Source organism: Phoca vitulina, unplaced genomic scaffold, assembly GCF_004348235.1.
Source record: "Phoca vitulina isolate PV1807 unplaced genomic scaffold, GSC_HSeal_1.0 scaffold67, whole genome shotgun sequence".
Lineage (NCBI taxonomy): Eukaryota > Metazoa > Chordata > Mammalia > Carnivora > Phocidae > Phoca > Phoca vitulina.
This window is the reverse complement of record NW_022589770.1, coordinates 1,472,494-1,488,612: the sequence shown is the minus strand read 5'-3', so window position 1 is coordinate 1,488,612 and position 16,119 is coordinate 1,472,494. Positions and strand designations below refer to the sequence as shown.

The window sequence follows — 16,119 nt, the reverse complement described above, 5'->3', positions numbered from 1 at the left end:
TCCTCTTCCTTTACATCTTGTGCTGAATTTTCTCAAAAGTCTTCATTTTATCCTTTTTCCTCAGACATCTTTTTGCAAGCAGCCTCGAATCTTTGTAAAACAAGTTAGGGCAGACTCAAAACTGTAACTCCTCAGGGGCTGAATGGAATTATTTGGATAACTGTGTGTGTGTGCACGTGCGTGTGTGTGTGTGTGTGTGTGTGAGGGAGAGAGAAAGAAAGAATGTTACCCTAAGTGACAACTGGACAATCACCTTCTAGGATTCATTTATCAAGACTGAAGGTGGGACCCTGGAGTTCCGGCCATCAGAACACTTACAGATAGAAGAGAACAGTTCCAGAGATCAGTTGTTATCTATTGGGAGGTCTCTGGAGCCATCAACTTATTTTTTATTTATCTCACGAATGGGAGGATAGCCACAGCCTGTCCATTTGTGGCCTACTGAGAATCTTTTTATGTATGTATGTATGTATGTATGTATGTATCTATTTATTTATTTAAAGGTTTTATTTATTTGAGAGAGAGTGAGAGAGATCACAGAGGGAGAGGAGAGAAGGAGATGCAGATCCTGCTGAGCAGAGAGCTGGATGCGGGACCTGGGGATCGTGACCTGAGCCGAAGGCAATTAACCAACTGAGCCACCCAGGGGCCCCTCATGAGAATCTTTTTAGCTTCTTTGCATGTACATCTTATATACTGTTTCTACTTGTGCCTGGTAGGGATGGTTTGCCCCAGAAGAGGCATCAGATTTCCAGTGGAGTGGTCTGAGCTGGATTCATCAGTCTAGAGGTTGCTTCTCCAGCTAGAAAAATATTTCTTGGGAGCAATCCCACTGTTTATTTTTGTCTGTGAAGGGCATTGTGCAAGATTTCATTGTGAAGGTGAGCCCATTTTAATGCAATCTCTTCTATCAGAGAATTATAATGAAAACCCGGGAGGCATCTGAATATAGGCCATCTTCAAATTCAGTTTCATTGATTGCTAATAATGTCTTATCTCCAGTTTGCAAGGAGCAATCTCAGAGGATCACCTGGATCTGCCCAGGTTTCAGCTCGGTTGGGGTTTGATTCGGGTTGGAAATGAAGTTCTCACTTCTCTTTCCACTACAAAAGGACGACACACTTCAGCTCTCAGGAGTGCTATTTCTTCTCCCTGGGGAGCCCCTTCAGTGTGGCATGATGCTGGAGAGAATAACAAACCAGCACTTAAATAGCCATGAAAAATAGAACTCATTTACTCTAAAGCATTGGGCCATGGGTACGTTGGGTGAAGGTTAAGATTTTAAGTGGTTTGTACTTCTCCTTAGAGAGAATGATCCTTAACATATCTGCTGTTGTTGCTGTTTCTATCATTTGTATCTGTTTAGAAAAAAAAAAAAGTTTATATCTCCATGTTGTTCAGCCACGTAGATGCCCACATGAATGATCGAATGGGGCAAAGCTCACCAAAAGAATGTGATGTGTGCTAGGAATCACCTACAGGACCCAGGGGGGCTGAGAGTAGGAATACAGATTCATAAAAACATCTGCTGAGCCTAAGAAGTGAGGTTGGATGGGTGCATAAGGAATATTAAAAATATCACACTCCAACCAAGTTTTCAACAAGGCACTAATATAATGTGTAATGTCTAGACTATGTGGAGGCATTCATCTATAGACTGGGGATGGTAACTCTGAGGCAACTGTAGGATGTACAGTGCCTGGTAGAGACCTAGGGATCAACACACATTAACCCTCTTCCCTTCTGCCATGAATCTCACCTCTGTGACTAACTAGTGGTGTGATCTTAGGCAAACCAATGGGAATGATGGCATGGCCAAAGAACATATACTACGTGTGATCTGTAAGGCACCTGGTCCTGGTACCCCTCACTGCATTTTAGGCCCCAGCAGCCCTTAAAATCTGTGTCATCATGAGGCAGAACTTCTTTGCCCCTGCAATTCTTTACAGTGGGACCACCTTCCTGACCAAGAAGTTCTGTTACTCGGTTCATCGTATGGACACTGATAGATCACAAGAGACAAGCTGCAATCAAAGCCCTCTGAGATCATTTAGGATAGGAGCTTTAGGCTCCAAGAGAAGGAGCCCTGGAATTTCAGGGTTGAAGGGCCCTGGTCCATTGAGACCAGCCCCCCCCCGCTTTGATGGATGTGGCCCTGGGATGAGGTGGTATGCTGAAGAAAGGTCACGGTGTGAGGCCAGACCTGAGTTACCTCCTAGTTCTCTCCCAGCTCAAGCTCTTTCCCCATTTCACACTGCCTCCCTTCCTTACTCCTAAAAAATATGTATGCCAATTAAAAATATAAATGTGTGTTATGCCAATTACACCAGCTTTATTTGTAATAAACTTGACCTATTAAACCCAAAATGCAAACACTAAGCACTTAATTGACATAATTGTGCTTAATTTTCTTGAGCCTACAACTGATTTCTGGTGCTTTGGATGGCCCACATTGCTGTTTTTAGTTGCATTCTTTTCCTTTTCTCTGAGTCTGCTGTGGACTGAGTGTTCGTGTCCCTCTGATATTCATGCTGAGGTTCTACGCCCCAGTGTGATGGTGTTCGGGGGTGGGGGCCTTTGGGAGGTGATTAGGTCATGGTGGCAGAGCCCTTGTGATTGGGATGAGTGTTCTTATAAAAGAGCCTCCAGAGAGCTAGCTTGTCCCTTCTGCCATGTGAGGACACAGTAAACAAAATGGCCATTTATGAACCAGGAAGTGGATTCCATCACCTGTCACTTGATCTTGGACTTCTCAGCCTCCAGCGCTGTGGGAAATACATTTCTATTGTTTCTAAGCTATTCGTGCTATGGCATTCTTGTTATAATATCCAGGGAAGGTTTGAAGGGGAAATGAAGAGCAGATTTGGGGGTATGTGGATAGGAGGGGCCACTGTGATGCCTTCTTCCCTCCTCTGTCTCTGCGGGTAAGATCTCCAAGGTGCCAGGTACAAATTTAAAAATGAAATGTGAGGCTGATATCAATGGATGCCAGGACTTCAAACACAGGTGAAGAAGAAAGACTTGTTCTTTAGGATCTCTGTCCAAGGAAAAAGTACTGAAATCTTGCCCAGGCTTCTTGTGGTGGGGTGGGGGGTGGGGGAGGTGACAACCAAGACCACACCAATGGCCAAAATGAGGGCTTGAGATTTGTTGTGTACTTCATTGCCTGCTGCTGCCCCCGATTCCCATCACTGTGGATAATCTTGCACTAGCTACTTCTAAAATGAATGTCTAGGGGCCATCGTAGAAGATGGATTAAGCCCTTTACAATAATAAACTTTCCTGAGGCTAACTTTAGCAAGAACTGAAATAGGAGTTGGGTTATTTCCAGACTCCAGCATTCAGTGTTCAAAGGCCTAGAAACTCAGGGGAAGAATATAGACCACAAAACAAGGGACTATCTGCTTCTCCTCCTACCTCTGTCCTCTTTCATTATTGAAGCATTAAAAATACTCTCTTTGACAAAGATGGCATGTTTTACTTTTCCAATTAGGTTTCCTTGGGAGCCAGTGAAAAGGTGAGTGTGCCTTTACCATGTTTGTGTGGGAGGCTCTGAGAGAGAGAAGAATCTTGAAGGTGACTTACCTAATGAACTGTTGGAGAGGGATTAATAGATCAAGAAGACCCACTTCTGCTCCAGAACAGTCTTTTACAACATTACTGCTGTTATAAAATTAACTGAGATAATTCATGAAAGTTACTCAAAACAGTATAGTGAACACTCATGAAAAATAATAGTAATAATAATAACCAACATTTACTGAGTGGTTATGAAAATAATTTCTTCAAAGGAATCTAGGAGAAAGAAGTTTGACAAGTGAATTAAGATACTTCCAGCAATAAAATTCTATAACTCAATTAGTTGGCATAAAAGTAGAAACTAATAATTTTGTTCCTCCATCCATGCATGCATTCATCCAACATTTACTGAGTGTTCACTGACTGCAGTGATGTCGACAATCTAATTTATTTTCCTTTTAGGTAAGATGACTAAATAGAAGTCCTTTATAAATAGGATGAAAGGGAAAATTCCACAGCTCTATGGAGAAAATGCTATTTTATTTCAGTAGGTAGGCTGTAAGTAGACTTTCTATCAGAAATAAAGCTTCCAAGCAGATGGCAAGACTCATAATATTGTGACACCTTGATTCTGTGTTTTGTGCAGAGCTCAAAACAATAGCAGAGTTGGAACTCTCAAAGGTAAAGTTGCCAAAAATGCACAGTCACATTTTAATAGTGAAAGTCTCCGAAATCAACAACTATTTGGCAAGTAAAAGGTGCCTCCCAAGCAACATTCTAGAGAGCGCTCTCCATTTTGTAAGCTCAAATCACACCAGTGCTTTACAAAGGAAATCTATTAAAAAATGAGATATTTAGGGGTGCCTGGGTGCCTCCATTGGTTGAGCATCCGACTCTAGATTTAGGCTCAGGTCACGATCTTAGGGTTGTGGGACTGAGTCCCACCTCGGGCTCTGTGCTCAGCAGGGAGTCTGTTTGAGATTCTTTCTCTCCCTCTCTCTCTCTGCCTCTCCCCTGCCCCCCAAAATAAATAAATAAAAAAATTTAAAGAATGAGATATTTAAAAAGATAAATATCCATGTGGTTAGTGTATTAGTCTGCTTGGGCTGACGTAACAAAATGCCATAGACTAGGTAGCTTAAATAGAAGTAGAAATAGCATTAAAAATTTATGATAAACTCACACCCATAAGTACCAGCTGGCTTAGGGATGGATGGTACGTGATTCTCTTCTCCATTTTTCCCTAAATTGATTGGTCAATTAGTGGGGTCAACATACCAGTGGCCTTCATTATATCTATTACAGAAATAGAACATCATGCTTGAAATAGGCATATGAAAAAGATGGACCTATAAAAATATTCACTACTGGGTTGCGGATCATTTTGGTCTCACAGACCAAAAAATCTGTACTCAAAATCTCTAAGTGGCACAAGAAAAAATAAATTTGGGGACACCAGAGCCATAGTTCAGGATTTGCCAAGTAAGTTGTGTTGTGATTCATTTTGAAAGCAAACTCAGAGTTCTGGGACGGGTCAGCTAAGGGCTCTAATGGCTAAGGGAAACCTCATTTGTCATTTGCTCGATTTTTCTCTCTGAAAAGGGAAGGAAAACAGGACAGTCTGGAAGAAGAAAAACTGTTAGATCCCAATGATGGAAAACCAGAGAGCTGCATTTGGAAAAAACTGTTATTTACTCAACTCTAAGATGAGTCCTTAGTGACTGTTAATAATGGACAGAATGTTTGTGTCCTTCCAAAATTCATACGTTGAAGCCCTAACTCCTAGTTTGACTGTATTTGCAGATGGGACCTTGAAGGAAGTACTTAAAGTTAAATGAGGTCAAAGGAGTGGGTCCCTGATCCGACAGCATTAATGTTCTTGCAAGAAGAGACATCAGAGGGTGCCCCCCACCCTGCCTTATGTGTACAAGGAAGGCCATATGAGGACATAGAGAGAAGGCAGCCACCTGCAAGCCAGGAAGAGAGCCCTTGCCAGGAAGTGAATTGGCCAGAACCTTGATCTTGAACTTAGAGACTTCAGAACTGTGAGAAAATAGATTTCTGTGGTTTTAGCCATCCAGTCTATGGTATTTTATGGTAGCCCAAGCAGCCTTACACACACTGACAATATGAATATTTATCTTTTAAAAATATCTCATTTTTTCAGTAGTTTTTTTTTTGGCTTTGAAATAAATCATTGTGTTCACTTGCTGTAATTTATTTTGAAATCACCTTTTTTTTTTTACTCATTCTTTGAGTCTTTGAAAAATTCCTTTACTTTTGTTCTCTTAGTTTCTCAATGTCATTGCATTTTTATATATATTTTTACCAATATACCTCATTCTTTCCACTCTGTTTTTTATCTTCTATGTTTCTATCACTTTTTTCTAAGAGATAAGTCGAAAAGAGGTAAGTCAAAAGCATCTTCTTTTTGGAAGGATGCACCATCTGAGACATTTATACTGCCTTCTGCATGGACATCCTGAACCAACAGAGTTAACATTTAAGTAGCAAACAAATTTTTAAAAAGTGATAAATCTCTGCCCACCTAGTGGTATGAAATATTTCACTCCCCTTATAATACCATCATATGGTTTGTTTTATATATAGATGGAAAAAAAAACCCCAAACATCAAGAATTTAACATATTAAAAACAAAATAAGGTTTCACTCAGGAATGGGAACCTGAAAAAAGCATAATCTGCTTCTACATGGCTTTGAATTCAAATCAAGTTTTCAAAGGATCTTGCTGTGAGTGATGGAGCTGTCTGGACCTAAGTTCTCTGAAAGCCAAGAAACCATTTTATTGCAATATAAAATGGCATCTGAAGAGTCTGGTGGAATGCAATTGCTTTTCTTCACTTTGCATTTTGCCCAAATAATTCCGAGGTGCAACCTACGGACAAGATGGATTGCTTTCTGTGGTGCTGTTGTAAATTGTTTTTTTGTATCGTTTTCATGGGTTTCGTAAATCTTGCTGATACAAATCATAAAAGATTTGTCAACATAAAAGCTACTGGAGAATCATAAAAAATAATTCAAAAATCATTCCCATCATTTTAAATGGATTAGAATTACTCATAGGAACAGTAATATTAATGTCAGTATTTTTTTTCCAGGGAGGTAATAGAGTTTTTTTTTCCTTTTTATTAATAGTCAGCCCTTAATGTACTTTATGTGCATGATTAATAGACATTCTTCAAACTCTTTCAGAAAGCACAATGACAAATGGTGTTATTAACAGTAAGATTCTCAGTGAATATATAATTCTTTGTCGATTTCAAATTTAGTCAGAAACTCAAGTCTGATCTTAATTTCATTTTAAAATGTGTTTGAAAGGCCTTTGGGTGCATCTTAAGCAGTTCGTAATTATTGTTCAGGTCATCAGATATACAAACTGGATCTCAACTTTTCCTTAGAAAAATATATGTATAGGTTTGAAGAACAAATGTTCTCTCTTTCAGAAATGGAATGAACTCCTGCAGTAAGGTCTGTTAGGTAAGACCCTATAATATCTACTTTCTAAAAAAAAATAGTTTGTATTGGGTTTTCTCTGATACTAATGAGTTTCTTTTCTGAGGCAATCGTAGTTCTGACATGGCGTGGGCCTTGAAAAGTCCAGTCGGATGGAGAACCTTTGGATGTTCTTTTCTTTTCCCTATCGGGCCTTTGCATCCCCCCCCCAGCCCTGCCCTCTGCTCTGGCACACAGACACATCCCACTTTCCACCAAAGCCTGCATTTCTTGGGGGCCAGAATCCTCTTATTCGGCTTCACTCCTGTTCCAAGAGGTTGAATAATCCCATCAATAGGGGGAAATGGCGATCTTTGGCTATTTTCAAACTTTCCAAGATGGCAACCCTGGCTCTTACACCTTAGTCACTGAGGAAAGATACCTGCTCTTTGAATAACAGGAAGGTCCGAGGTTCACAACCCTCTGTTAAACCTCACTACAGCTGAGAACATAAATGTTTGCTAACTAAGGGTAATATTTTAGGAAGACATCATGGGGATTCTAGGTACCATCTGCTTCAGTAATCTTGGAAATCCCTATCAGAGCTAACATTTTTGACCAAAATTTATTATGAAGTCTCCCGAAGGAGCTCCAAAACCAAAGAACAACAAGAACAACCCATAATAAACTGCTACCTTGTTAATGATCCTGGCTTTTTTTTTTTTTTTTAACCACCCTCGGAGATCCAAATTTAATGGAAAGGAGATATTTTTATGCATTTTATCTTTTTTTTTTTTTTTTTAGAGAAATCTAAAATCAACTCGCTTTCATCATCTTTCTCTACTCACTCTTAGTCACATAATACTGAAACATTTTTATCAGCACTATGAGGCCTTATGAAAGCAGACCTTAAAAACTCTCCTGAGCTTAGGTAAAGGTCAATGCTAGACTGGGGAGAAATAAACCAGGACTGAGTTCTCAAAAGGAGAAAGGAAGGGCTTACCACACTAAAGTGATGTTTAAGTGTACAGAAAGCAAGTAAGAAAAGAAGCATGCATTTTATACATTCTCGTTCTGTTTATCTTTTTTTCCCTAGGAAAGTGATTTCCTTATATAAATCTGTTTGCCCACTGGTGCACCTGTGTAACTTTTCACCAAAGCAAGGACAATTCTGATTTCCCTAAGGACAGAGCGAAATCTTAGAGGCAAAATGAAACAAAAGCTGCAACATATAAAAAACCAGCTCCCAGTACATGGACACGTAGGACACAATAAAAAAGAAGTCAGACTTTCAGATTGCAGAATCTAAGACGTTTGCAAGGCATTGCCCCTTCCGCCCTGTCACCATGAATGTGTATTTACAGGGTTCTGCCGTGTCTCGCATCGACCACCTCGATGCATCGAGGTTGGGCAGCTTCATGCAGCAAGCCATCCAAGTGCCATCACCTGGTTGTTGTCTAATCAGCAGAAGGAAAGTGTACGAAAATGCTGGGTTCTGGGTGGGACTGTTCCTTTCAACTGTCTTCCGAACCTGGATAAAGTCCCAACACTACAAATTTGGAGGCGACTTCTCTGCGGCAGCTGGAATCTGTTCTGCGTTAAAATGACTGCATTGTGTCAGCAGTCACTGGGAAGGGATAATTAGCACTAAGCCGTTTACAAGTCAGATTATTTCTTGGCTCTCCAGAGAACGTCCCAATGAAGCAAAAAACCTCCTGCAAAGGGGCTCCCTCTGTGAAAGAGACTATTTTAAAATGTTCTTCATTGCCAGTGTCAAGTCTGTACTGGAGAAAGCTCTCAGAGACGAGGTGTCAATGTTAAATTAGTTCCCTTGTAAATAGGGATTTTGAAACAGCAGGGTAATTACACGAGACAGGCTCAAGTCTCCAGAGAATACCAGCAATATGCGTGTGTGGTGCATGGGGCTCATAATTTCCATTAATAAAGTCAGGATGCACACCTTTTTCTTCATGTAGCATGATAAACATACAACTGGGAAAGAGATGAAACTAACACCATAAAGGTACTGAATCATTTCTGGGGAAGCTGTGCTTTGGGGGGTGGGGGGAGGAAGGGGCTGAGTGTTCTGATTTCACATCTTTATTCTGATTCTGGAGTCCTAGCCCTAATGTACCCCATCACCCAGTGTCCTCAGCCTGGCAACCTCAGGATCACCTACACCTTCATTTCCTGTTCCCTCACCAGGTCCAGATCTGCTCAATGCCACCTCAGACACGGCTCTCAGATCCAGCCATTGGCTATCCATGTCACAGCCAATACTTGGTCTAAGGCCTTGTCACCTGGGCTACTTGATAGATAACCATTTTTTTAAGTTTTACTAAGTACCACTAATAATAGCAAACACCCAGGCAGTGTTTTCTATGTGCCAAGAACTGTTCTAAGAGACTATTCTCATGGCAATGCTATGAAATAGGATTGTTATCCACGTTTCACAGAGAAGGAAAATGGAGAACAGAGAGGTTAAGTAAGGCGGCCGATGTCACAGAGCAGGTAAATGGCGGATCTGGGACTTGGATTCTTGTGGTCTGTCTCCAGAGTCTCTGATCTTAAACCACTAAAACATACTGATTCTGTTTTAATTTAACCCATTATTATTTTTATTGTTGTTGCATTTTTTGGAATAGGGAATACAGGTACCTGGTTCAAAATTTAAAAGCTACAGAAAGCTGCATACTGAAAAGACCCTTTGCCACTCTGGTTCCCCATCACCCAGACCCTGGTTCAGGAGGTAGTCAGCATGACCAGTTTTTTCAGTAGCATCCCAAGCAAATATATATGTCATTTCCCCCCGTTTTCTCCCCTCATACAAATATCCTAGACTGGGTACAATTTGGCAGTATGCCTTTTTCATTGAACATACATTGAAGATCATTCTGTATCAATACATGAAGAGCTTCCTTATTCTTTTTCTTTCTTTTTCTCTCTCTCTCTCTCTTTTTTTTAAAGACTGCAGATGGTCTAGGGGTGGGCAAACCTTTTCCTGTAAAGGGCCAGATAGTAAATATTTTAGGCTTTGTGGTCCATATGGTCTCTGTCACATATGCTGCTAGTGTTTTTTTTAAAAACCTTTAAAAATGTAAAAACATTCTTGTCTCACGGGTTGAATTAAAATAGTCTGCAAGCCAGATTTGGCCATGGATCATAGTTTGCTGACCCTTGAACCGAGAGGCTCTTCCCTTGATGCCCTGTATCTAGTCTTCCCTCACTCTGGGCTCTCCTTGAGCATCCTGAAAGCACTATGCTGCTCTCTTCCAAATCTGACACTGACGGTGCTTCCTCTAAACCCTCTGTGGCTCCCCACTCCTGACAGGGTAAAGTCCAGACTGCTTGGTGGAGCCTACAATGCCCTCCACGATCCATGTATTTTTCCATACCTTCAGGTCTACTGCACTGGTCCATGCCACCATCAGCTCTCAACCTCAACTCCTCCAGTGACCCCTTTGCCCTGCTATTGGTATACAACCCTCCTGCCCCAAATTCACTCTCCACATGGCAGCGCAGCCCTAGGGATTTTTTAGAAGAACAGATCATATCTGGGAACCTCCAGTGGCTTGTTGCTACCCTAGAAGGAAGTCAACTTCTTTATCATGGTCTACAAGGTGAGCCAGCTCTGCTTGGCCCTCCTGTCCCACCTCATTGTCACCATCCTCCCTCCCTCTGCTCCCCATCCACCAGCCACACTGACTGTTCTGTTCCTCGAAGAAGCCTAACTCATTTCTGCCTCTGTGGGTGCTGTTTCCTTGGCTGCCTCCTTGGAGTTCAGCCTCAGTTCAAATGCCACTTCCTTAGTGAGGCCTCCCTGCAGCTCCCGACCTACAAGGGCCCTCCACAAGTCCTCGCCACACCACCATCTGAATTTCCTTCTTGGCCCCTGTGGTCATCTATATCTTGGTTTGCATCTGCAAATTCTTTGCTTGGCTGGAACGTGTGGGTTTCTCCAGGGCCCAGCCCGGTGCCTGACACATATTAGATGAACACTTAAAATTTTTCTGATTGAACAGTTGAAGAGTTTCAACCCCATTTACCTTTCCTAGTGGATCTCTCTTCACTCCTCACCTTCTGCTTCAGTCTCCGGGTCCACTGGCCTTCTCACCCACTACTAAACATGAACTTCCTTCTTAAGATTTTACACCTTTGCACTTGTCATCTCCTTCTCTGAGCAACGAACTCCTACTCACCCATCAACACCCAGTCAAACGTTACCTCTACCTTTACACTTTCTCTTGTGTCAACTTCTTCCTCTGACAGGCTCCCAGAGCACTTTGCACAGAGCTCCGTGGTCACCCTGGGCTATAATTATTTACTTACCACAAATGTTTGTTTATTTATTATATCCTGAATACCCCCAGACGTTATATATATACACACATATGTATATGAATAAGTATTTTCTTATCTGTTTATGTGTGTGTCCATCTATAGCATCTCCATCTATCTATATGTATTACATTTTCATTTTACCTAAACAAGCTCCTTCAGGGAAGGAACACCTTGGCTGGGATTTATACGGTAAGTGTGGGCACAGAATAATATAAATAGCAGCATTTAGCTCTGTGCTAAGTGCTTTCCATACATTTTCTCATGTAACTCTCCTAATAACCCAAACGAGGCCGGCACCATTATTATCTATAATTTGTCGATGGGGAGCCTGAAGCGAGATTAGGTAACTCGCTCAGGGTGGATCCACCATTCCCCACCAGGCCGTCCGGCGGCCAGCGCGCGAGGCTCCTTGGAGGTCTCTTTGCCCTTGAGGTGGTGCACAAATCTGTCCTGTTTCCCTGTGTGAGACCAGGGGGGCACAGCTCTGCTCAGAGAGGGGTCAGGTGAGGCTCTCTCACTCCCCTGCAGTAAGGTCCTCCCTTGTGGGGGGCACAGATGTCCCTCTGCCAGCCAGATGGAGAGGCACGATGAGGACGCTGCCCTCTGCACACCTGTGACTGTGTCATCCCCAAGGGCAGCCAGATGTCCTTGGGGCCCACATGCTGTTTAGCCATGTGGACATAAGCGGCTCTGCCAGCTTACACTTGAGCTAATGTGATGGGACCACAGGGCTCTGGGCAGAAGGGCGAGAGCCTAGAAGGCAGAGGAGACAGGGCAGAAGGAGCTCCCTTTCTTTATCATTTCCTTTCGTTATTTCTTTTCCAGCTTTACTGATGTGTAATGGACAAATACAAATCATATCTATTTAAGGTGTACAACATGGTCATTTGGTGTATATATATGTATGTATATATATGAAAAGCACAGCAAAGGAAACCCTCAGCAAAATGAAAGGCAATCCATGGAATGAGAGAAAACATTTGCCAAGCCATATATCTGATAAGGGGTTAATATCCAAACTATATAAGGAACCCCTACAACGCAATAGCAAAATAAAAAAATAACCTGATTAAAATATGGGCAAAAGACCCGAATAGGTATTTTTCCAAAGAAGATATGCAAATGACCAACAGGTACATGAAAAGGTGCTCAATATCTTTACCCTTTCCTTTAAGTGAAGAGACTTTTCTTGCCTATTCTTTCAGGGAATAAGGACAACTGGCAAAACTAGCATGTTTTTTTTCCCCTAAGAAGTGCAGGCTCCGTTGCAGAGTGTATCCTGGAATAAAGAAGAGGAAGATCCTGGAATAGATTTGTTGTAGTCTGGCTTCTGTTTGTGGGCACATGTAACTTTTCAGCTCATTGGGAAAATTCTGTCTAGAGAAGTCGGTCACAAACTTTACAGCAGTGCTATTCAAAGTGAGGTCCTTGGACCAGCAGCAGCAGAACCATCTGGGGGCTCGCTAGCTTTGCAGATTCTGGGACCCACTCCAGACCTGACATATCCAATTCTGAATTTTAACATGATCCCCCAGGAGCTTTGTAAGCACATTCAAGTTTGAGAAACATGGACCGAGGGTGCCTGATGAGAATGTGAGTTGGGCCCTATGCCTTAGAAATCCTGATACACTTGGTAAGGAGGAGATCCAGAAATGTGGCAAGCATCACCTACTTTTGGGTGGTTCTGCTTCCTTTTGTGAGCAGCTGTGGTCCAGAGGCAGTGCTGTGTGCTGGAAATAGTCCAGGCACTGCATTTAGATGGACCGGGGATTGAATCGTAGCTCTGCTACCTACCAGCTAGGTAATCCTGATTAAGCACTTCATCTTGTCACACTTTAGCTTCCTCAACTCTAAAATGGAGAAAGGAAAGGCCTACGCCTTCAGCTGTGAGGTTTAAAGGCAATATATGTAAAGTGCCCAGTACCAAGTCCATGGCATAGAGCACGTGGAAGGTTGAGTATTACAACTATTAAATCAAACAGTTGTCTATTGGTTGCACCACTGGATGGCAGAATGGGCCACAGTATTGATTAATGTCAATTGCGGAGCCAGGGAAGGCCAAGGGGGGTTAACCAGGGTGTGATGGCTGTAGTTTCTTGGTTACTTACCCTTGATCTTAAAGACACAGAGAAAGGATTAGACTGCAACAGCCATCAAACTTTATCATTTACTAAGAATCACCGGGAAGCGAGTTTAAAATGTTGATATCTGGAAGCTGTTAACCCAAGATTCTGTTTCATCAGGTCTGGAGTATGGCCCAGGGATCTGTATTTTGATCTCGGGGAGATGAAATGGACGAGGCCACCGATCTCACTCTGAGAAACAGTGGCTTAGAAAATGTGTGAATTCATTCAGTACACAAAGAGCTTGACACACGTGGGGGCCTTTGCTGGTACTGAGCAACAGACACGAAGAGAACCCACCCTCCACCGTGTCTGCCCTGCCCGGGAGCGTGGGTCTCCGAGGAGAAGGGAAGCTGTGTTAGGACATCAAGAACAAGGGGAAAAAGCCATACCTGGGCTTCTGCAGCTTCGATGGTGTGGGAGAGATTTCCATTTTGTACGGGTTCCGAAGCATCACTGGGTGGTGTCATTTCAACCTCTGTGCTGGTGCTGTTTGGGAGCTCGATTTTTTCTGTGGTACAATGTAGACACACACACAGAAAGCAAATGGAGTCAATGGGGGTAAGAGCCATGTTGGAAGGAATGTCCTAAAATGGTGGGCCAAAGAAGACAGTGGTCTCAGAGGGGTTAAGGCCCAGGGCTGGGGTGGCGCCAAATGGCAAAGGATTTTTACCATTCTTCCCAATACCTCTCCGCATTTTCAGTCCTCCTCCTCTCTTTAATAGCTCTCTGGCTCTCTCACTCTGGCCTGATATCTTGAGTCCCCATTCAGCTCCCCTGGCGCACATTCTCTATGCCAGGCAAAGTCACCAAGTAGCCATTCAAGAACATGAACACAAACATTTTTTCACCAAAACCATGCTCAATCTGTACACTAATATTATATCCAGGACCACACCCCTTGGATTTTTTTTTTTTTTACAGCAGGATCTTTTCTTTTATACAACATTCTGGAAAGGATATTTATTGGCTAGGGACCCAGGAGACTTGGGTCCAAGACTTTGCTCTGCCATTATCAGGCTGTCACTTCAGGCAAATCTCCTTTCTGTGGGTTTCAGGAACCTTATCTGTGAAATGAGGGGGTTCAACTGGTTGACCTTAAGGCCCACTGCTTCCAGCCCTAATTCTCTAGGTGTGTTGCGTGCACAAGCCTGCCAATGTCTGGGTGGTGGGGGCAGGCTCTAGAGCCTGGCCTTCTCAAAATGCCTGGAGAATGCTCTTCTGCACATTCTACACCTGGGCATCCTATGGCAAGCAAGGCGAGGGGAAGCTGAACAAGTAACAGAGGGAAACGTCTGTCATTCCTAAGTGCGAGATAACATCTGCCTAGCATGAAGCCACAGGTCAGCAGGTACAAATTCCAGTTTTCCTCTGGGAGTTAGAAGTGCCTCCAGGGTCATGGTGAAGCCCTGGGACTCTCTGACACTGGGCATCCCAGACCAGCCTGGGCTCATACTCTGGTTCTACTGCTTATGCTGTGGGACGCCTAGCAAGTAATTTAACTTCTCTGAGATTTAGCTTCCTCATCTGTGAAAATGGGGTGATGTGCTGATACCACTAACAACGATACAATCAAAGGGTATGCCTGCGAAATAAGAACATGCATATAAAGCACGTGGCACAGAGCTGGGACAGAGCAAACAAGCAAGCAACAAACTATTCTGATCATTATTATAGTCACTGCCTGGCACTAGACGATTTCTTTTGGGGGCTCAGAGGAGCACCTCACGTGATCAGTGATCAGCACCACCAAGGTCTGCCATGACGTCAGTGGGAGCAAAATAGAAAGGTGCTTAGGCCTTCTGGCTCTGCTGGGACCCCGTCACTCAGTTTAGGAGTGACCAAGTGAACTGTCTGGTAACTTAGTGGGTGTGGCATGGGCCATGTCCCAATCTTCTTGGATTTCAGGAGACAATGAAGCCGTGGGGGTCTGTGTCAGGCTTGCCGAGAGCATCGTTATGCTCCTCAGTCTCAGATACGAGCTCTATCGGGCCACTCATAGAGTGTCAGAATGTTTGTTTCTAGTAACTTCCAAAGGACGACACATTTTTATCACTGGAAAATATTTTGAGAGTTACATAAAAATGATTGGGCTTGAAGTGGCCACATTTTGGAAATCACAGGGAAATGTTTCTGTTTACTCATGTATTTAGTGGTGGGATACAGATGCATAAGTATATTTAAATACAAAAAGCCACAGAAGCTCAAATGTATTTTATCTTTCCATGTTTTTCATAGCAGCAGTGTCATGTATGTGGTGTTCTGCTTTATGTGGCTCTACCAACTATTCCTAATACGCTTGGTCCAGTCATGAAAAATACCAAACACCAAGTACCTGGGGAAATATTAAAACTGGGTTTTGGGGTGTCTACTGGCTGAAGTGAGACAACATTGAGATCAGCCCATGATGGCCAAACCTGACCTTACCAACATGGGATGATCAGGTCCCAAAGTGGAATTAAGATGTTCGAGAACAGAGGTGAACTGATGAGAAGAAACAGCCCCTGCACACAATATTTAACATCTCAGCTTATTCCCCTCAGGTTTTTCTTTTCACACCCAATAGAATCTTGACTGTTCCTTAGCCAAAGGTTGTCCGGGAGCCAGAAGTCAGGCTAACAGGAGAGGCAGAAACTCTCCTAAGGAGTGTCCCGTATTTTGAGTGCAACACTGTTGCATTTTG

The 16,119-nt window shown here is 42.8% G+C and overlaps 1 protein-coding gene across 2 annotated transcripts in view; it reads right to left on the bottom strand.

The window, feature by feature from the left end:
• SLC24A2 (solute carrier family 24 member 2) overlaps positions 1–16,119 on the bottom strand; it is a 247,885-nt gene that overhangs the window by 31,215 nt on the left and 200,551 nt on the right. For both annotated transcript variants that reach the window (XM_032392464.1, XM_032392465.1), the window contains one exon: positions 13,829–13,947. In XM_032392464.1, the coding sequence (XP_032248355.1) occupies positions 13,829–13,947 (119 nt within the window). The remainder of the gene's footprint in view (positions 1–13,828; positions 13,948–16,119) is intronic.